Source organism: Lissotriton helveticus, chromosome 1_1 (assembly GCF_964261635.1).
Source record: "Lissotriton helveticus chromosome 1_1, aLisHel1.1, whole genome shotgun sequence".
NCBI lineage: Eukaryota > Metazoa > Chordata > Amphibia > Caudata > Salamandridae > Lissotriton > Lissotriton helveticus.
The window spans coordinates 551,496,739-551,520,469 of record NC_136057.1 but is presented as its reverse complement, the minus strand read 5'-3'; the positions used below and the strand labels follow the sequence as shown (position 1 = coordinate 551,520,469).

Genomic DNA, 23,731 nt, shown 5'->3' with positions numbered 1-23,731 from the left:
GCCCCTCTGGGCCTTGGGAGCGACCACGGGGGAAGACACCGATGATGTGCCTTGACCCACCGCACACCAAGCTCACAACTTAGCCCCACTTACCGGAATCCTTTGGTCTGCACTGACCGATCCCCTGGCACCGACAATGTGCCCTGACAGGTCACTCTCTTGGGACCTCTCTCTCAGGCTTCACCTGGTCTCTCCTGCAGGCGGTAATTTCCACAGGGGCTATCTCTCTCCTGTGCCTGGGAGCCTCGCTCACCAACAGGACGCCACTACCACTTCTCGCTGCATATTCGGGGCTCTCTCATTACCACGGGAGCTCCATTAACCAGCGGAAGTATCTCTCTTTGCTTTCGGGCAACATGTAGGCAGGGTAGGCTCCCGCCTGGATTTCCTCTTCTGCTCCGGTCTCTTCCTCAAGCGGGGTAGGTTCCCGCCTCAATCTCCGGCTTGGCGTCTTCCCGACGTTGGGTGAGGGCCACACCCACAACCAGGCTTTCTCTGACCTGACTTACGCCCCAGATCTCGGGATATGGCCCTCGTTGCTATGGTAACCCGTGACTCCACAAGGCGACGTTGGAGTGCTTGACACACTCAGATTGGCACCCATAGTTCTGGGCACACAACAGCGGGGTGGGCTCCCATTCAATAGACAGTACAGGGGCAATCCCACACGCCGGGATTCCCTCGGCGCACATCACTGCCCCGCGCTGCCAGCCCACACACTCCTCTCTCCTTGTAATCAGCATATAGCGCACACGAGGCGCTAGAAAGTTCGTTAAAGTCTTAGGGGCACAGCTGGGCCCAGGCAGGCTAGCACACAGGGCCCTCCAGCAGGGAGGCAGTCCCTCATGGCAGTTCCTCCTGGAGCCCAGCAAGTACAGAAATGGCACGCATTCATGGGATCACAGCCCCAGTATTTATATACATACTCTCTTTGTCTGCAGCACAGGGCTTTGGGGGAACCGGTCCCAACTGGTTCTGGTTTTTTTGGAGCACTCTTTTGACAGGGCTCCTCTTCCCCTTTGTCAGGTTGAGGCTCGGTGATCAGACACACCACAGGGGGTGGAGCCAGCATTGTACAGGTTAGGCACAGACCTAATCAGGGACCAGGGACTTCTCCTCCCACTATTGTAAATGCAGATGTCCCATTCAGCCAGCGCTGACTCACCCTGCCCCTCCTAGAGCCACACACTCTTCACCAGCCCCTGCCACTCCAAAACCAGACATGCAAAACACATCAGGCAGGCAAACACACAGCACACAGAAATGCCAACTTCTAAAAGTGGCATTCCTAAAATAGTTATAATAAATCTGCACACACCATTGCATAGCATTTATTATCACAATTCCAAACATACCAAACTTGTCCATGCTGCTCCTCTCATATCAGGAATTACCACTGAAACACTTAATCAGGCAATCCCCAATGTATTCCTAAGGGAGGGCAGCCCCACATTAGTGAGAAACTAAAATAGCAGTTTGTCACTACCAGGACATGTCATGCACTTAAGATACATGTCCTATCGTTTACCTACAATGCACCCTGCCCATAGGATAGCTAGGGCCTACCTTAGGGGTGATTTCCATGTAGTAAAAGGGGGGTCACAGACATTGCACACACTTTAGGTGCCATGTCACAGCGGCAGTAACACTACTCGCACAGGCCCTGCAATGGCAGAGGAATGAGATAGGTTTGAAAGGCTACATTGGTGGGTGGCGCAATCAGCGCTGCAAGTCCACAAGTAGCATTTCATTTAACAGCCCTGGGTATATGAGATACCACTTTACAGGGGACTGACAGTTAAATTGAATAGGCCAAAAAGGTGTAGAACAATCTTACCATAAATAACACAGAGAGCACACACACTTTACACTGAACAGCAGTGCTCAAGTGCCCAGAGTCCTAAAACTACCAACACCATGTCAGAAAAAAGGCTAGGAATAAGGCAAAAAGTTTAGAGATGACCCTGCAAAAAGGGCCAAGTCCAATAGTATTATGTTTCTTTCTGCCGTGCCTATGTTAGCAGTGCCCAGTGTCGATCAGCTTGGAGATCCTGTGCTCCCATGTCCGTGTGGAGGAGGAGGTGGGAGGGAGAGAGGGGGTGGTTCCCTGTTATTGCCCCAGTTTGGGATGCCATGAGGCTGTGGGGCTTACGGCAAGGCTGATTGTGGTAGGAAGTTGATTGGTACAAGCACGATAAGTATGATAGGTAGAATACGTATAATATAGAGAATGAGTGTAAGGAGTATACTTGGTAGGGTGTGTGTAAAGGTCCAAGGGACGTGTTGGGGTGGGAAAGCCATATATTTATGGGGGTGAGGGAGGGGTGCCATTGGTTTTGATATAGCATTATAGCCTGCCTTAGCGGGCTATACCGGCTATTAAAGGCCCGAGCCGAAGGCGAGGGACTTTAACAAAGGTGAGGGACTTCAATAGCCGGTATAGCCCTGCTATGAAGGGCTATAAGGTTATTAGAACATTCTGCCATTAGAGGGCAGAATATTCTAACAAATAAAACAAACGCTTCTCAAAGCTCAAGGGGATTTAAATCCCCTCAAGCTCTGAGAGGCCTTTGTAAAACATTGAAAGTTGCTCTGCAGGCCTTTACCAGCCCGTAGAAGCAGGGAGCACTCCTTTGTCTTCAATAGAGCTCCCAGCATTCCAATATTCTAATACGTGTTATCTATTTTATTTGGCACCTTACACTTTACACAAATGTTGATTAATGTTTGATTGCTTTGTGTCTTTTATGGCCATAATTTTGCCAAATAAAGATCATTTGAATTGAAAGAAGTTGCCTAGGAGCTTTTTTATGGGTAGCCCAACCATGAGCCAAGCAATCCTTCAAATTATTTGATTGTTTAAAGGATAATCACTATTGGCGAGGCATGTTTGTAGATATGAGGCTTGTGATATGAAGGTCAAAGTATTTCTACAAATGCACCTGTATTGAAAAATATTGGGCTGGTCGAAGATCATCCCTCCAGTTAAATATTAACAGCATTCACAATACATTTGTTTCGAGGTACGTTTATATCCCTTGAGCAGGGCCGGACTGGGAACTACAACAGGCCCAGGCAAAGTGCTCGGCCAGGCCCCCCTCCCCACTCGGGGGTGTTGGAGGTGCCGCCGAGCTCTTTGCCGGGGCCGGTTTTCAGGCGATTTTGGTACAGGGCCGATTTTGCAGCTATGCTGCAAATACGGCCCTATAACAAAAACAGCCTCTAGGGTCCCAGAACCGGCCCCCACCCTTGCGGCGGGGGGGGGGAGGGGGATCATACTAAGCAGCAATGTAGTTGCAGTTCACTAAATATATTTGAGCTCAAGTTTGTTGTGTCAAAAACCCGATCAAAATTGGTGATTTGTGAAACTGCTGTTGGGTGCCTACATTGGTTTCTGTTACGTTCACAATGGAGTTAACTTAACTCCCTTTTAACTCTAGTAATTGTATGATAATTGTGTCAAAAGGAACAGAATACGTTTGTACCAGCAACTATATTTTAAGTAAATAAATGAAAATATATGCATGCAATGTAATAATACTTCTAAAAAACAATAATATAGTTTTTAAAAATAACAGCAACGAAGAGACATAACTTTGTGAATCTCACTTTAAAATCACACAAAGCAGCAATGTAGTTGCAGTTCACTAAATATATTTGAGCTCAAGTTTGTTGTGTCAAAAACCCGATCAAAATTGGTGATATGTGAAACTGCTGTTGGGTGCCTACATTGGTTTCTGTTACGTTCACGAAGGAGTTAACTTAACTCCCTTTTAACTCTAGTAATTGTATGATAATTGTGTCAAAAGGAACAGAATACGTTTGTACCAGCAACTATATTTTAAGTTAATAAATGAAAATATATCACATCAATATAGAAAGTTAAATTAAGAAACGTGGTTACAACTAAAATAAACACTTGACAGGTGCAAAATGCAACACTTACTTTTTTAGAAATTCATCAGAACCACACCAACTTAGAAAATAATCTTCCTGAGGTGGATATTGGTTTGTATGATGGAGGATTTCTCTAATGAAGTGTCTTACTAGGCAGTCAGCTGTAAAGAGAAACAAGCTCATTATAAACTGAAAAAAGATAATTATCAACTCGATAGTAAGAGATTCCCCAAATTTACGATGTGAATAGATAGAAATCTAATAAATACTATTTTTCAGAAACCTACGGAGCAATAGGCAGATGATGTGTCTATTAAAAAAAACTTGGAGCGGAATGTCGAAAAACATATGATTAGATTAACATAAAATAAATTATTTGTTTGTGAATGGGTTTTTCCAGAAGAAAATAGTCTGTGAATCTAAAATGTGGAACTCAACGTAATACTGTTTTGCTGTATCTTTAATATTTTGCCCACCAACATTGTCGACTATCCAAACTTGACAGTCAGGTGTTAAATACTTTAATCTCGAACCGGTGCACGGCCTTGCCTGAGAATCCTGTAAATAACTGAATAAATCACTGCCTTCGAATCACCCTGGGACGAAACACTGAGTATGGAGAGGGCAGATACTATAGAAAATAAGTGAGGGCAAGTTTGAGGATTTGAGGACCCTCCCCCCCAAAAAACAACAACAAAGTAAACAGGTGCTACTTAGGGGTGAATCGCCACCATCAACATAAAAAAAGTGATGTGGGCCACGGCAATGAAAGTGGTTGCGGGTCATGGACCATTTCCCACAGTGACATCATCCTTCTCGGAACAAGACGAAAGGTTTCGAAGAAAAGCTGCTTATACAACAAACAATATACAGAGAGCAAAAACAGGAAAGGGCAGAAAAACGGCATTCTTACTGCAGAAGATTAATCGACAGAAAGTATGTGTCAGTGAGTTTCCCACGATAAGATAGCCTCAAACCCCTGTAACATGCTGTAGGCAAAGAACTATAATACAGTTGATAATGTGCCACCGCCCACCCCCCAGGAAGGTATTCTTAAAATGTTCACACGTATTACCACATTCTTCCTCTCCTTTAGGCTGGCAAGTCTGAGGTGAACCCAGGCACTCATGCCCTTTAATATCTTGAGCATTATTATGGTTTGCCACAGTCCAGGTTCTAAGCAGGTTCAGATTCTCATAGACTCTAGTTTAATTTCTCTATCTTTTGTGTAAAGAAATAACCAAGCCATGAGTCATGAGGCCTGGGCGGTAAATTCCGTTCCGCTCGCGGAATTTGGGTAATTTCGCGTTCTGCAGAGAACGCAAAATTGCCCAAAATTCAGCTTTCTGCGATTTTGCGAAATTTTTGCTTCTTCGCGTTCTCAAAATGCGGGTTTGTGAGATATTTCCCCCCCGAGCACGCAAACAGTGATTGTGAACAGTAAAAAAGCATTGCGAACAAGCAATTCAACGTGTTCGTGGAATTTCTGCTTGCTCGCGGAGATTTTTTACCGTTTCGCAGAGATTTGTGTAACGCGATTATGCAAATTTCGCACTCCCCTTTCTCTTTCCGTGGAGTCATCCTTTCATGTGGCGTGCTAGCAAAGAATGCTGCAAAGGGCAGTGACTTGAAACTGTCATTTTGATTTCTAACAAGTTGGCAGCATGAAGTTGTGGGAGGAATTTGTCATTGGTGTAAATGAGTCGAATGATGTTGTTCTGTTGGCCATGTGCATTTCCAAATAATAAAAGTTGACTACAAAAAAAATACTGCTGGTGGGATTAGGAACAGTTCTTTCTGCACAATGACGTGAGGGAAACATGGGCGCAAGACGCGTCAATTTTTGTTAGGCACGGGGAGATTAAATGATTTTCCCAGAATCACAGGATGTTGAGTGCCCTCGCCCAGACTTAAACCCGTTCCCGCTGCATCCTCTCCCCAACATTAACAGCAGTCTGGGCATTAGGGACGACATTGTATGAAGAGTAATATTTCAAGAGGCTGAACAGTAGGGCCTTTGATCCTGCTGAATGACAAAAGTGGTAACATAGTTCACTAAAACACCCTAGACTAGTGAACCAAGGTTGTTCTTCAGATCTTGAACATGTGAGAGGGACTATATGTGCAGCAGCAACAAATAGTTGACCTGCAAGAAAACATGCAGCCAAATTAGGAGGTTGTAGAGGACATGAGTCAGCGGATTCCCTGCATATCTGTACAGTTATGAGGTTCATACTGTTAAGAGAGTTTGTCAAGGGAGGCGCGTGTGCGGTGTTTTTCAAGATGGCCGCCTGGGCATGGAGCTCCGCATTGTCTCGGGAAATGCTGTGTCAGTTTTAGATGTTCCCAAGCGGTTTTTCTTCCTCAATGGGAATATTGATGTAGCAGAACAATATCTGCACAGGAGGCTATGACTTAATTTTTTTCTTTCAGGCTTCTGTCTCCTTATATCTTTGAGGGATTGGCAACTGCTTACTGGACGCCATTTTTAATCACTATTTGACTGGATTTTCTTATGCTGAGGTACTGTTTATCCGTGCTTTTTCTATTAACCCAGGTACTTTCAGTATTTTATTTTTTTCTTTCACTTTAAACTAAAAATATACGCCATTGGATTATTTTATTCTATTGGAAAGAGACTTTTACAGATTGTTTATGCTCAAGCTGAAATGAAGGCTTTATTTATCACATGGTGTTAGACCTGGCATCCTTGGTGTGGTTTCCCCTGACTTTTTTGCCTCTAACCCCTGTGTTTTTGATGCCATGCTGGATTTCGTTTTTGCTGGCTTAGATCCTTTTGAAACTTTGCCACTGCTGATCAGTGTCAAAGTGCAAGTGCTCCCTGTATAAATTGGTATTGTGATTGGTTCTCCCTGATTGCCATATTTGGTTTACGAGTAGGTCCCTAGTGCACTGAGTTTGCAAGGGCTGGTAGATCAACTGCTACTAGTGGGCCGGCAGCACAGATTGTACCACTCACATGAGTAGCGCTGAAAAGATGTCTCGGGCTTGCCACCGTGGTGCCTGTGCGTAGTTCGTTAACTGCCATGTCAACTTGGCAAGTGCACCCTCTTGCCAGGCCCTACCCTTCCCTTTTAGTACACACAGGACACCCCTATGGTAGGCCAAGGTACTCGCTTGGGCAGGGTGAAGTGTAAGTGCAAGGTAGGACATGTACTGGTGTGTCTAACATGTCCTGATAGTGAAATAATGCCAATTTCGTTTTTTTCACTGTTGAACGGCTATCTTTCCCCATAGGACAGAATAGGGAATGCTTTGTGACATTTGACAAGCATATCTTCCCGTAGGAGGGGGATGGGAGCACACTTCCTCACCTCCCAGCACAGTTTGCCCCTTAGCATTGTGGTAAATGCAGTTCACAGTGATTTCTTACTTGAATTTTAGCTGTAGTGGTTTACCAAAGTTGGTGCAGGTTAGTGCTGCAAATCTCTTGGCACATGTGTTTCTGGATATTATCCGTCAAGAGTAGAGATAAAAAACGAAAATTCCTTCTGGGGTTGCTGGAAAGGCTGCCACAGTCTCTCAGGTCTCAGTACCTCTCTCTGGCGCACAGGTGTATCTCCAAAAGCTCGCCAGCTCAGTGGCTCAAGGGAGCCTTTTCAAACAGAAGGGGGGTAGGAGCACAGTGCCTCACCTCTGTATTAAGTCATATTTATGTGTTTTCTCTTTTTTCTATCATTATTGCAGATCATCTGGATTTCTTGCATATCCATCTCCTGTTTCGTCTAGATTTCCTAACGTTAGCTAACATTAAATGCCTAGAACATCAGTTTGACACTTTTTCATCTGATTCTGCCTTGTTCGTATGAAGTTATATTTTAATAAAATCGCTACACATAATGCCTCATCTATTCTTCTTCGTAATAGTGCTTGTTACTATGGTGGACGCAATAAAGTTGGAAAACATTTGGTCACTATATCAAATCTTGGAAAGAGCGTGTACTGATTGACTCCATTCACTCATTGAATGGGAAGCATATTTTCAAAGATCAGGACATCTTAGATGAATTTATGGAATTCTATAAAAATCTATACACTCCGGAATCTCCTACTTCTGTCTCTTCTATTGATGCTTAGCTGCGTTTCCCCTCCCTCTCATGCAAATCTTGATTTTTCTTCTCTAGAATCTGTTTTACCGATTCCGGAATTATCTAAATCTTTAAGTCTCCTTAAAAGAAATAAAACTCCAGCCCCAGATGGGTTTATGGTAGAATTTAATATTCATTTTTCAAACCTACTACTTCCAAAACTCTTGCATCTTTTACAATACTTTTGTATTACTGGCAAGGTAGATGGCACTTTTTTAGAAGCTACATTATGTCTAATTCATAAAGACAGCCATGATCCTAAGTAATGAAAGAATTATCACCCTATAACCGTAGTGCAAGTAATTTTATATCCAAATTACTTGCACTACGTCTTTAACCTCTCCTGCCAGATTTAATTGGTGTAGACCAGTGGGGTTTTGACAAAGGTAGAGTAACATCAGATAAGTCCCAGTTATTACTTAATGCTTTAGATAGGCTCCAATAATTTCTTACTCTTTTGCTGCGGTTTCTATTCACGCGGAAAAAGCTTTTGATAGAGTAAATTGGTCCTTTTTATTAAAAGCTCTTCATTGGCACGGTTTTGCTCCTAAATGTATTTCTCTTGTCTCTCTACAATATACGATATCTGGAGCTTTTGTACCATTTAATGGCCTTCTTTCTCAGCTCTTTCCATTGAAACGTGGTGTACATCAAGGGTGCGCTTCATCTCCCCTTTTATTTCTATTATCGCTTGCACCCTTCCTATCTCATATCCACCAGAACACCTCTATGTCTGGATTTCTTTATGGTGATCAGCATGTGAAATTATCTGCTTTTGCAGGTGATATTTTGCTTTTTACATCTAATCCTGAAACCTCTTTTCTCCTTTATTGCAAAAAATCTCTGATTTTTCCCCTTGGTTCAGGTTGTAAAATCAATTCTGACAAGACAGCAATTCTTCCCATTACCAAATTTTGATTAAAACGTCGTTTAGATTCAACTAATTTCCAATGGAATAGTTCTAGAATCAAGTACTTAGGCATTTGGTTCAACAATTCCATTTTGGATTAGGTTAAAACCAACATGAAGGAAGGACTGGATCATATATTACCAAATTCCTTTCTTCCTGGAATCCACTTTTTCTCTCATGGTGAGGCCCTCTTGATTCTCTTATGATTATGATTACACCCCTTCTGTTATATATCCTTTCTATGATTCCCATTCATATTCTGTTTATTTATTTTAAGAACATTGATTCCGTTCTCTCCCAATTGTTATGGGATAATTAAAAAAATCCAGATTTTCCTTATCACAGCTTAGGAACCATAAATCTAATAGAGAAGAGAACTTTCCTGACTTTCGGCTCTATCACAAGGCTTTCTGTCATAGACTATCTTCTAAATGCCTTCTTACTTGCTCCTCCCCCTTTACACCTTTATGGGTCACTGTTGAACGATCCCTACTAACACCTTTCTCTATAAAGGAAGTTCTTGCCTTCACTACAAAGGTCAATATTACTTCACTCCCATTGATCAAACATACTTGTTCAGTATTAATGCCTCATTACCAGGTGAAGATCACTTCTAGAGACTTTTTCTTACAGTCTCCTCTTTGGTACAATCATCTCATTGCCATTAACAATATACCTCTTTATTGGAAATCCTGGAGATCTAGGGGTATTGTTTGGGTCCATGATATGTTCGATGGTATGACTCCTTGTTCTTTCCCTCAATTTCAGGCTACCTTTAAATGTCCTCACTCATTTTGGCATAACTTCTCAATCCTTCTGGGAATAATTCTAGATGTTTTTATACTCTTCCTTCAAATGGTATTCCCAAAGCATTCCAGTCTATAAACAACTTCTTACCACTCCCTCTGAATGCCCCAAATCTAAATTGAAACTTACTAGGCAGACATATTTTGGTTGTGTTTGGAGCACCGAATTCTGGAATAAAATCTGAGCTACATATTTGAAGATCCCTATACCCGCATCCACCATTCAATCCATTTTTTTTTATATACCATAGATTATATTTCATTCTACTATCCATAGATAATTTTAGACACACTAATAATAAGACTTGCTGGCTGTGTGATTATCCCTTGGCTGATTTGATGCATCTCCTTTGGGAAGAATATCTGGTCTTGTCTCTCAATTATCTTTAATTTGCATACTCCTCTATCAAATTGTATTCTATTTATAGGAAGTCTATCAGAGCTGTTGGGATTACCTGTACATAAAAAGGGATTATTTGACCTGATGTTAGCTTTAGCCTTTCAGCAAATTAGACTAAACTGGAAATGTTCCACTAAACTCTCAGCAAAGTCTTGGTGGAATAATGTAACTAATTGTCTAAATACAGCTACAACAATTATTGTATCTCAGCTTTATTTTCTTTATATTATTTTCCATCATTGCTTGTTTGGGAATGTTGATAATTTCTTTATTCCTCAGTAGTTCATGTTGATATTGACACTCGATCTTCAGTGTTTGACTTATATTATGCTCCGTCTCCCCCCTCCCCACCTATGATATTGTCAAAATTAAAATACCTCTCTACTCTGCTTTCCTGCCTACCTTCCTTTTTTGACATTTTAATGTTAATAAGTTAAGTTTTTGGCTTATTCTTTGTAATTGTCATCAATTTAATAAAATGTATTAAACACACAAGAAAAGAGTTTGTCAAGAAGAAAAATGAAGTAGAGTCCTGCAGTATCCAATGTGAGACGTTGATGCAGACTCCTTTATTGTGAATCTCTTCATCCAGTCCCCATTTGCCTGGTCTATCAAACAGCAGTTCGTCGTTTTAATGAGGCTATACGGAACCAGCCTCTGTAAGCAGAGTCCTACATGGCCTATGCTACTTTGTCCCACAAGTAGCACTTCTAGACCCTATAGGAAGCCATTTAAATGGATTTTAGAAAGAAATCAGCTGCTTCACTTCCTGTCTGACAAGGGCTTTCACATTTTAAAGTGCGCAGCATCTAAGGCTGGTTTGTTTGAGGCACGACAAACTTTTAACTTGAAAAACTAAGGCTGTATGTACTGGAACAGTTGAAATGAAAGTGAGCTGAGGAATACAATATAGAACTCCATATTTTATGAAGTTGGATTTGTTTGGATTTATATGCCAGTCATCAAAGCAATGAAGAGGACAGTCAGCAGACCTAAAAATTGGAACTTCATCTTTATTACCAAAGCCATTCAGACTCCTTCCATTATTAAACAGGTTCCTCTGTGCTGAAGGACCGGTGGTAAACTGTGGTGGTAAACTGTGGTAAACAGAAACTCAGCTGGGCGATTGCTTTAGCGTTAGAAACCAACCGTGATGGATGAATGAGGGCAGGGTATTCTTTGTGTGTGTTGTTGCATTAACTTTTATTTTTTCACTCTTGAATCAAGAACACTAGTGACTGCCACCAAGTTGCCACAATATTTCAATCTGCCAAGCACACACAATTAATTGAATTGTTAATCTTTGCTATGAATAAAAATTAGATTTAGGGATTTGCAATACCTGACATAGATGTTAATATTTTATTGAATAACATTTGCAAAATAGATTCAAGGATAAAGAATTGATCTTTGTTGGTAACAGAAACAGCATTCAGACTCTTAAAAAGCATATGTCCATAAAGCACAGCAACATTCCACTGAGGCATGCAGCAGTTTCTGTGATGCTTCAACAACATACTCCCATTGTAAGGCATCCACCGATGTGAGCCGATGGAGCAGTCTAGTCACACAGAAAAATATTGTGTTTTTGAAAATACCTACCGGTCTTAGACAGACAGACATCCAGATGTCACTATGTACCAAACAAGCAAGCAGATAAAACCTCTCCCTCAGGAAGCATTTTGGCATTCCTAGTCAAGATTAGCACAAAATGCTACTTTTCGGAAAACAAAAACCATTACAGTAAATATTTCCCAGGTTCTCCGAGAATCTGGAACATTTGCCAAAGATCTAGCTCCAATGCCATTCCTAGTACCAAAAAAGCTGTATAATCTCTCACAGAAAAGGTTACAGCAGCAAAAAGAAAAATGTTTCCTGTTGTAAGACAGTGGCCAATCAATTCATGTCCTCCTGCCTTGACTCGAGAATCCAGGAACGGATGTGCGAGCCCAAGCACCTGCATGCTTATGGGTCACTCAAACAGGCAACATTTGACATTTTCTCAATGTATATTTTGTTACTTATTTATTATTTAATTTTGACATTTGTGAAGCACACATCTACCCATCGGGTTTCCCGGCACTAAGCACTGCAAGGAGCTCCTGAAGACACTACCTTTAGAAGAGCCATGTTTTTAAATGTTTGCAAAACTACATTAGAGAAGTGCAGTTTCAAATATACTGAGGCAAGGCAGGACAGACTTGGTCCTAAATAAACAACTGTTCTTATTAATACCACAGGTGTGCCTCTAATCAATCTAACATGCACGCTTTGGCTCCCTCAATCACCCAATTATAACCATCCCCTCACTTTGGATGGTCTAATGCCCTTATCGGTTCCATTGCATCCTTCTTATATTTTTTTCTGAACAGAAGTGTCGCAATGAGCCCTTATGCATGTAAGGAAAAGCCCCTACCATCTCGAGAACTCAGGTGTATAGCTATATTTTGGATCTTACATCCCTGAAACACTGCAACTGGTGCACCAATGATAGCTACGGCCCTGTCCTCCAAAAGTGCACTGAGTACTCCTCTTGCAATATCGGTACATCTGCCACAATTATATTGATTACCAATTACCTATCTGATTGTTGTCAAATGCAGGTATTCTCTTACTTGTAGTAATGTATTTTCTTACTATATAGCTTACTATTGTAAGCTAGTCAACTTGGCCCAGCTCCTCTATGTCGCTTAATAGTAAATAGTTTAATAATAATAATATTTGTAGTAAAGTGATTCCCAAAATCGATGTAGTGCTAGAGGCACTGTGGAGGGAGAATCTGCATTTTTAAAAACATATTTTTACATATTCAGACCCCCTAAAGTCTGCCCTTGGTGTTCCAGGTGACCCTGCCTATATTCTGTAGACATAGGCAGGGTCCTTATAAAAGATGTTTTAGAAGCCCTGGTGTTGGAAAAATTGCCCAAGTCATTTTCTCTAGTGCAGGTCTCCAGCCACATAGGTTAACATTGCAAGAAGTTATTCATTAATAATTCCTGCCAGGAGAATCCCAAAAATATCATTCAAGGACTTGAGAATGATATTGATAAATCCAAAACTATACAATTGTTGAATTTATCCTAAAATGTACAGTCAAGAAGTTATAAGACTTTGTCTGTAAGCTAAAATTTAGCCTTCCAGTGATTTGTTCTGATTGGTCAGAATTAAGTGGATTAGCCAGGTTGCTATGAAGAGGTAATAAATAGCCCCAGGGATGAAAGAGGCATTCTGAGAGGAACGGGTTCTGCTACAAAGGAATGCCAGAGCCAGGGGTAGGGGTCATAAACAATAATCTTCAATTGGAGGAGACAGGCAGGAGAAGCCAGTTTCATCTACACCCCACCATTTGAACCCAGTTAGATGGCAGGCTTAAGGACAGAATGTGCAGATGCCAGGGGGAGGAAGAATATGGAGATGAGCCATCATGAAGGTTGGTTTAGCTAGCTCTTGCCTCTCAGCAGGAACTTCAGCCATATTGAATTTTGGACAAATAGCACTTTCTGGGAGACCATAGTGCCACACTTTGGAGGGAATGGTTACGCTCTGGGGTGTCATCCTGCACCTCAGTGGACAGGAGTTCCCTCCTGTGTGACCCCAGAGGACACTGAATAAGTGTCTTAGAGGAGCAGTGTCTATCAGATCTGCTGTTTGAAACTAGAGGAAGAAGAAGGGTCCATGCTGAAGTTTGATTTGCACCAACCAGGCCCTCCACTTGACTGACTGTGCCTACAGCACCATCTGAAACTACAGCACTGGGCACCTAACTTGCTTCAAAGGAACTAAAGAGTGGACTACCTGCAAGCTACAGGTTAACAGAGTTCACATGGATTATCGCTACCAAGAATCCCCAGTCTGGACCACTTCCAGTGGATTTGTAAAGGTTTTGTCCATGTGGATTGTGGGAATTAAAGTCCCAAACTTTTAAAGGTGACCTTGGAGCTTCCAGACCCTTGGAGTAAGTTTTGGGCACTTTGGGACTTCGCGAAGAAGCTTCAGAAGTTTGAAGAAGTTTGAAGCAACTTTGGAAAAAAGCTCCATCAGTGGACCGACTCGATAAGTGGGCCACTAGCCAGACTGCCCCTCAGGTTTGTCCCGGTGAAAAGCTACGGAGGTCCAACTTCCAGAGTACACCAGGAGTTGGTCGACCCCCAAGCCGGCAAACCCTCTCAGATTGCGGCCTTTTTCTCCCGGGCTCCCTTGATGTTCTATGAAGGGACCCCAGGAGAAAAAGCTCTGTAAATGTTTCTAAGTCAGAACGTAGAAAAGGTGACCGGGAACAATCTTGAGGGTCAAGCCACCCACCTTATGGACTCTGCTGTCATTTTGCACAAATGTATCTACAAGACTGATTTTAAAAAACGATTGAGGTTTTTTAACTAGAGGGAATACATTTTTATCCTGTGCTGCACTTATCTGGCTCACTCACTTACTTGAGGCTTCCCCGGTCCGCCACGGCTTTGCCGATTGCTGCGGAGGGAAGACCTCACCTTGCACCACTTCCGGTATTCCTGTTCCGGCGGGGTTAGCGCTCCAGGCACCAGCCGCGACTATTTAGAGCCACGCTGGGCCGGACGCGCAGCGAACGAGCGCAGCGGGTCGGACGCGCAGTGGACGAGCGCAGCGGGCGCGCCTAAGGCAAGCCCGTCTGCGCCCGTCCGCGCCAGGACCGGGCCAAGGGCCATAAATGCTGCCAATTCCGCCCAATGTCATCCCACTCTGCGCCCTTACAGTCGAGCTGCCCTACTGTCCTTAAACCCGGGCTCGCATACTGAGCTGAAACGCTGTAACTTGGCATCAGAAAATGTCTGGGCTTGCCCGGACTGTAATTTCTACATCCCTTCTCTGCAGTCGGATCCTCCCTTAAAGGAATTGTATACGCCGACCATTCGGGCTGCCATGATTAATGCACGCTCGATGGTGAAACATGCCGGTAACGTTTATGAGCTTATAACGGACCATAATATCGATGTTCTGTTTATTACAGAAACCTGGCTCAGGGAGTCTTGCGCTCCGGTGGTTGAGCTGGCAGTCCCCCGCGTCTATCACCTAGCTCGAGCTGATCGTTGCTCGGGCAGAGGTGGAGGCACGGCTGTGGAGTTTAGGGAATCATGGGCTTTTGTCTGCGAAAAATCCACTTGCATCCAGGAGGGAGAAGCGCTGGATTTCTCCTTTATGCTGACGCCCCACTTCACGTTAGGGGGAACGCTGATCTATCGACCACCTGGGCCGATTGGATTATTTTTAAATTCCTTGGGCGAGTCACTGGCAGAACGAGTTCTCCGCTTCCCAAAATTTCTCCTTCTGGGAGACTTTAACATCCATTTAGATTCCCCCAGGGACCCAGACACTCTGGCCTTTGTAGATCTCTTGAATATAACCCAACTGACCCAGTGGGTTATTCAACCCACCCACTCACAAGGTCACACGTTAGATCTGGTGTGCTCCAATTTTTCATTAGACATGAGCGATCCCTGGCCAGTATCCTGGTCTGACCATGCCGTGATTATGTTCTCTTGGGCCATGGCCAAGCCGGTTCGCCAATCTCCTCTTACCTCTGGGGCCCTTGCCCGGAAAATTAGCATCTCAGGACTTGTCGAGGCCTTATCCCACCGGCAGATAGGCCCAGCACATGATCTGGAAGGTCTCGTTGACCAATTTAACACATGGATTAGCAATGGGGTAGAAGCCACTTGCAAACCTGTGGCAAGACTAAATCAACGTGAGGTGCCCTCCCAACCATGGTATTCACCTCTGTTAAATGACCTGAAGCGGAACTGTAAGAAGCTTGAACGACTCTGGAGGGCGGCCTATAGTCCGCTAGCCAAAGCTAACCTCCGGGATTCTCAGAGAATATACTATACCGTGGTAAAAAAAGCAAAAAGTGAGTACTATACTTCTAGAATCATGAAAGCAGACAATAACAGCAAGGAGATCTTTGCCATTGTTCAAAGTTTCATGTCCCCCCGAGCGGAGCAGAAGATCATTCCCGTCTCGGCGGACTGGTGTCCCTCGCATCCAAAGAGCGAGAACAGGAGGAAGGTCCTTCTCCTACCTGGCCGCCAAGACCTGGAACTCCCTCCCGACCGACCTGCGCCTGACCCAAGACCACCTCTCCTTCAGGAAGAAGCTCAAGACATGGCTGTTCGAGCAGTAACGGCACCCCCCCCCTAGCGCCTTGAGACCCTACGGGTGAGTAGTGCGCTCTATAAATGTCTTTGATTGATTGATTGATTGAGCTTTCATCCTTCTTCATCAATAAGATTAAACTTATTGACGAGGGACTAGCACTGTTCACCGCCCCACTTCTCCTGTCTCCTGACTGCACATTCTGTCCTCCCCATAGCAGGCACCTATCCCAGTTTGTCATGGCTGAACTACCTGATATTCTGAACATCCTTAAATCTTTAAAATCGGGTTCACCTTCTGATCCTTGCCCCGCCAGGGTTTTGGCAGGAGTGGCGGACACCATAGGCGCAGAAGTCACAAACCTGATAAATAGGTCGCTGCAATCAGCCACGGTGCCAAGACAATGGAAGCAAGCTAAGCTCCTTCCATTACTAAAGATACCCTCTCACAACAGCTAACTATCGACCCATTTCATTGTTGCCAGCTTTGGCTAAAGTTTGCGAGAAGATTGTCTTTCGCCAACTGAATGCTTTTGTGGAGGAGTCGGAGGCCCTCCACCCAGCGCAGTCTGGCTTCCGATCGTCTTTTAGCACTGAGACGGGTCTGGTCGAGGTGACAGAGTCTATTAAGGATTGCCTGGACAGGGGCGGCAGAGCGGCTCTGATTTTATTGGACCTCTCTGCCGCCTTTGATACGGAACCCCACCAACTTCTCCTAGCGCGCCTATCATCTATTGGCATCTTTGGGGACGTGTGGTCATGGCTGGAATCCTTTCTAAGCTCCCGCACCCAGCAAGTCTGGATGCCGCCTTACTCGTCCTTGGCCAGAGAAGTTCAGACAGGGGTCCCTCAGGGCTCGACGCTGAGCCCGCTTCTTTTTAACATATACATGGCCCCCCTGATCTTCCTGGGCGAAGCACTTGGTGCTAAGATTATGGCCTACGCCGACGACACCCAGCTGCTATTTACCTGGGAAAACTCGAACTTAGAAGTTGATGCAGCAAAAAAATGCCTGGCAACCGTATTCACCTGGCTTGCCCAGGCCAAACTTATATGTAATGAGGGAAAGTCGGAAATCATCCTATATGGCAAATTCCCCGCTCAGTTCACAGAAGCACTGTGGCCCACGGACTTTCCCCGCCCCCTCTCGGAAGGTGGCCTAGCCAAGAATCTAGGCATCTGGTTTGGGGAAGATCTAAGGTTTTCAGAAAACATAAAGCGACTCTCGGGCATCTGCTTTGGGACCCTTAAGTCCTTGGGCCATTTTTTTCCCCTGCTTCCTCAACAGGCCAAGGAGATGGTTGCCCGAGCACTTATCTTGTCTCGCCTGGACTATGCCAACGCACTCTATCTGGGCATACCAGCATTCCTGGTTAATAAGTTACAACTTATCCAGAATGCTGCGGCGTGACTCCTTCTTGGCATCTCTAACCGTACCAGCATAAGAGCGCAATTGTCCTCACTGCACTGGCTTCCAGTGACACAGAGGATTCAATTCAAGGCCCTGGTCTTATCTCATAGAGCCCTGCATGACTCAGGCCCCTCCTACATTAGGAAGAGAGTGGCCTTCTATATCCCCCCGATGTCCCTTAAGATCGGCGTCCCAACGCTTGATGGTAATTCCCCACTTCCGTCGCGTCAGGTTGGGCGGCCAATCGTTTGCGGTAAAAGCAGCCATTCTTTGGAATACTCTTCCTACAGTCCTACGCCACACTCAAGAGATAAAATGTTTTAAAAAGCTTCTCAAAACCCACCTCTTCGGCCAGGCCTATTAATGCATTTCTCTCGCCACATGTGTACTATTGCTTCGCGCCAGGATACTCATGAGTAGTTGTGCGCGCTATAAATACCAATATAACATAACATAACATAACATAACATAACATAACATAACATAACCTTCAACCGCGAGCCGGCCTGGTTCTCTGGTTTATCCCGCTGGAAAGCTCAGAAGGCCTGACTTTCATAGGTTTGACCGGGAGCTTGACGCAAGGCAATCCAGCGAACCCTAACCGAATCTGGACAAAGTGAGGGCTTAGAAGGACCATGGGAAGAAAAGCTCCCAAAAGGTTTTTAAGACCGAAGGTAAAAACTTTGACCAAGACCTACCACGGGGGAGTAGCTGTGCAGGGCTACATCATGGTTGGCCTGAAACTTTGACTTTGTCCCGGTCTAGCGCGACCAGATGTCCCAATAGGCGCTATAGGTTTCTATGTGCTATATGGCGCTAAATCTTTAAAAATTCTTATCGCCAGTTCCCTACATTGGATTTTTGTCATTTTGGTGCCATTTTAAAGATAATAATATTTCTTTTTTCTATAAAGTGGTGTTCAATTCGTATTGCGTATTGTGTCTTAAGTATTCAGTCATCCTGTGCCCTGGGCACCCCCAGATGTTTTGCTGACTGGTACTGGTGGTAACGGACTTTGACCCTCCCTGGGCTTTGCCTAACCAGGCCCAGAGCCAGTGATATGCTAATAATACAGAGAAAGCACCTACATACACTAGGGTACACTATGGGTTAGGGTACCCCTATGATTGGCAGGCCCTCCCCAATAGGACCATGGTACATAATAGGGCAGAGGGGATCAAAACGACCTTAAGTCACTAGTATATAATAGGGTATGGCAGTTTAGAGGCCAGCCGCCCTTTGTGCAATGCCAATCAATCAATCAATAAATCATTTGTAAAGTGCACTACATACCCGCGAGGTTTTCAAGGCGCTGGGGGGGAGCTACTGATCAAACAGCCAGGTTTTGAGTATCCTCCTGAAGGTCAGCAGGTCTTGGGTCTGTCGTAGGCTCAGTGGAAGGGTGTTCCATGTCTTGGCGGCGAGGTGGGAGAAGGCTCTCCCATCGGAGGTTGTTCTTCCAATGCACCCGACGGTGGCGAGTGAGAGGTTGGTGGAGCGTAGCTGGCGGTTGGGGATGTAGAAGGAGAGCCGTCTGTTAAGGTAGGCTGGGCCAATCTTGTGGAGTGCCTTGTGTGCGTGGGTGAGGAGCTTGAAGGACATCCTCTTGTCGATGGGGAGCCAGTGCAGGTTTCTTAAGTGGGGTTGATGTGGCCGTGGCGTGATACGTCGAGGATCAGTCGTGCCGAGGTGTTTTGGATGCGTTGTAGTCGTTTGATGAACTTGGTTGGGGCTCCCGCGTAGAGGGCATTTTCGTAGTCGAGTCTGCTGCTGACGAGGGCCTGGGTGACTGTCTTTCTTGTACCTGTCGGGATCCATCTGTAGATCTTGCGGAGCATGCAGAGGGTGTTGAAGCAGGAGGAGGAGACGGCATTGAGAGTGTTAGTCGAGGATGATTCCCAGGTTGCGTGCGTGGTCGGTGGGCGTCGGGCTGCCCCCAGTGCCGTCGGGCATCAAGAGTCGTCCCAGGCTGAAGGGTTGGAGCCGAGGATGAGGACCTCCGTCTTGTCCGAGTTCAGCTTCAGACGGCTGGTCTTCATCCAGTCGGCGACAGCCTTCATTCCTTCGTGGAGGTTGGCTTTGGCGGTGATGGGGTCCTTGGTGAGGGAGAGATCAGCTGAGTGTCGTTGGAGTAGGAGATTATGTGGAAGTCGTGCTGTCGGGCTACGTGTGCGAGCGGGGCCATGTAAATGTTGAACAGCGCCGGGCTGAGGGAAGATCCCTGGGGTCCGCCGCAGATGATCTTGGAGGCTTTGGAACGGAATGTGGGGAGGCGGATGCTCTGGGTTCTGCCGGAGAGGAAGGAGGTGGTTCAATCCAGAGCTTTGTCTCGGATCCCTGTGGCATGGAGGCGTGCGCGGTGGCAGACGGTGTCGAAGGCGGCGGAGAGGTCTAGGAGGATGAGTGCTGCGGTCTCGCCGTTGTCCAACACGGTCCTGATGTCGTCGGTGGCGGCGATGAGGGCAGTCTCGGTGCTGTTGTTGCTGCGGAACCCTGACTGGGAAGTGTCCAGGATTCTGTTTTCTTCGAGGTATCGGGTTAGCGGTCTGTTGACGGTTCTCTCAATGACCTTGGCCGGGAAGGGGAGCAGAGAGATGGGCCAGACATTCTGAGGTCTCTTGGGTCTCAGTGTAAAGTAGCAAGATCCCAATGGGTAGATTATTTGAAGAGAATTATCACACACTTGATAAGACTCAAGATATCATTCACTCCTTTCACTCACCTATAACATACTATGGTCCCTATACCTAAATATACCTCAAAGACCACTGAATTCCATTGATTGCAATTTATTTGGTTACAAATTCATTTAAAAATTTTCATTAAAAATTACCATATAATGGTATATGCCATCACACAATTAAAAACAATATGAAAAAACAATATTCACACATAAATGCAAACATATACGAGAGAATTTATAAACAAAAGTGTTGTACCAGACCTATTCACTTGGTCTTAGTGATATACACATCCCCTATATTGCTATATAATTCAAACAATACTTGACAACATTTCCATATAGTTTAGCCGTTCAAGTAGTGCGATGCAGAGGGGTTGTGTACTACTTAGTGTGTGTCGACGCGTTTCGATGGGTTCTCATTTTATTCCATCTTTTTCAAGACCAAAAATTATTTCACTCTCGTTTAAACAGGAAACAGTCGTAGATGGCAAAGCGCCTATAAAAACATTAATTAAATTCAGCAACCAAAATTTACAATATGTACATGCTACATTTCAACTGGTCTTTAAGGGAGAAGTTTATACTATCAACACTACAACCCATATAAATGTAACAAAATATTTTGATGTGCATATGCTAGAATTCAACTGGTCTTCACAAGTGAAGTTTATACTGTCACCACTACTCTACGCTCTATCTAAATACTGAAACAAGGTAAGAACACCAACCCCGACCGCGCTATAGGCGATAATTCTCTTAGATCAAAATATACATATATACGAACAGATGGGGGACCGGCTAGTTTCCCAACTAAAGAAGGAGAATCCTATTGAGCTCTTTTTGCCGCGTTAGCCTACCATGCAAGCCAGTAATATCTCCAAAGACAACTGCAGGCGGTATTTGCACTTAAACTACCTGTTATTGCCGTAGTTCTTAACTGCTGAAATATATGGCCTCGAGTAAATAGCGGCCAGATTTTGATGTTCAAATATATGTAATGGGCTGTCTCCGATATTAACAACACTGGGGACTACCTTAACAAGTATGCTCTAACATATCGTCTTGGCCCTTTGTGCCGAGTTAAATGACACAGAGCAAAAGTCAGTCTGAGCATATTAACGCTACATAGGCACACCAGTGCTTAGGGACACTCATGTTGAGCACGATCATAGATGATCTATCGCCGATTTTCATGGCATATGCTTATATAAGTGCACGACAGTGCCGTCAGAAATGGCGTTTTAATTCCTAGCGCATTCCTGTGCATCCAATTAAACTAGGTAGTCTAACCTTTTTTTTAAATGTAGAAGAAAGTAAGTATAGATAAAAGAAACTAAGGCACGACAAATAAATACAATATTTTGTGGCCATTTATCTTCTTACAGATACGAAGCATATTGAAGTTTACTCTAGCTCCTACCAATCTTGGGCCATAACCGGAAATTCAATAGGAGGAATTAAACAGCATTTTAAAAGAAGGATGCCTACTGCTTTCTCAGATTGAGGTATTTGTCAGTCCTCCTATCCCTGTTTTCCTATGCGCATAGCTATTACGCTTTCTTCCAAACATGCAGTAAAATGGGGACAGAAAAATAGTAAGATATACATTATATTCCATTATAGGTGAAACTGCACCAACAAAACTAGCGGATAGGAAAAATAAAATAGTGGAGATAACACCCACGATCAGTCCACAAAGGTGAGATGTTTATTAATCAGTACATGTAATGGTAATACAAATAGGAGAGCTTGATGCTTATGATCCTCTTATATTACTCTCCTAGCATCCACCGATAACTAAGATTTTCTAATATAATCCCAGGCACAGAACCAGACCTAACCAGGCGACAGTAGCCGTGGTGTCCACACAATAGGTTACCCTACAAACAGAAGGTGAGCAGAGATATCGAAATACGATGAGTATAATGAAGGTACATAGTGCCCCTAGTACCTGTGAATGGTATGATTGGAGACAAAAGGTATTTGTACTGTATGGATGAGCATATGTGAGGCAGGATATGTAAGTTAGGATGTACCAATACAAGGATATACACAAATAGATAAAATTCATATAGAAGAATATGTGTATATGAACCTTTGGTTAACTGTTAAAAAGGCTCTCATTTTTGTTCTAACAGTTAGGGAAACAATACTTGGTGTATATCAACGACTTTGCTGGTAAACTTATATGTGGAGTAGTGGTGACAGTATAAACTTCACTCGTAAAGACCAGTTGAATTCTAGAATGTGCACATCAAAATATTTTGTTACATTTATATGGGTTGTAGTGTTGATAGTATAAACTTCTCCCTTAAAGACCAGTTGAAATGTAGCATGTACATATTGTAAATTTTGGTTGCTGAATTTAATTTATGTTTTTTAAGGCGCTTTGCCATCTACGACTGTTTCCTGTTTAAACGAGGAAATATACCATTATATGGTAATTTTTTATGAAAAATTTTAAATGAATTTGTAACCAAATAAATTGCAATCAATGGAATTCAGTGGTCTTTGAGGTATATTTAGGTATAGGGACCATAGTATGTTGTTGGTGAGTGAAAGGAGTGAATGATATCTTGAGTCTTATCAAGTGTGTGATAATTCTTTTCAAATAATGTACCCATTGGGATCTTGCTACTTTACACTGTGACAGTGCCCCAGTCCCACTGGGTGATAGAAGGGGCCCCTCTCTCTTTTTATAACGGTCTCTTGGGTCTGCCTTAGGTTTATGAGTAGAGCATTGATCTCTGCGTGTTTCCATATCTCTGGGAAGGTCGCATCTTGATGGAAAGATTGATGGCGTTGCGCAGGTGGGGTGCGATGGAGCTGCTTGCTCTGTTGAAGATGTGGTGCAGGAATGGGTCTGACAGAGAGCCGGAGTGGATTGAGCGCATGGTCTTGATGGTGTCATCGATCCTCACACTGGCCCAGGCTAGCAGGGTGTCGTGGTCGATGGTGTAGGGAGGGTCTGTTGTGTTGCTGTCTGTTGGGGCAGTCTGGGTGTTGAAGCTGTCGAGTGCTATCTTGCGGTGGTAGAAGGCGGCGAGGGAGTCGCACAGGGCTTGCAACGACGGGATGTCATTGGTGTTGGAGCTCGGGTTGGAGAGTTCCTTCATGATGTTGAAGAGCTCCTTGCTATTGTGTGCATTGTTGTTGATGCGGTCTTTGAAGGAGGTCCTCTTGGCCGCCCTGATGAGGTGTTGGTGGTTGCGGATGGTGTCCTTGTGTGTTGCGTGGCTGTCCGGAGTTTGTTCACTATGCCATTTCTTCTCTAGTTTCCGGCAGGCTTGCTTGGATGCTAGGAGTTCTGGGGTGAACCAGCTGGCTCTCTTGCTGGTGTCTTTGTGGTGGGGTTTCTTCAGCGGGGCGAGGGTGTTGGCGCAGTCTCCG

The 23,731-nt window shown here is 44.2% G+C and overlaps 1 protein-coding gene across 1 annotated transcript in view; it reads right to left on the bottom strand.

Moving 5' to 3' along the window:
* PIK3C2G (phosphatidylinositol-4-phosphate 3-kinase catalytic subunit type 2 gamma) overlaps nucleotides 1-23,731 on the bottom strand; it is a 2,201,800-nt gene that overhangs the window by 1,942,017 nt on the left and 236,052 nt on the right. Inside the window, exon 5 of the mRNA XM_078674033.1 lies at nucleotides 3,947-4,058. Within this exon, the coding sequence (XP_078530159.1) occupies nucleotides 3,947-4,058 (112 nt within the window). The remainder of the gene's footprint in view (nucleotides 1-3,946; nucleotides 4,059-23,731) is intronic.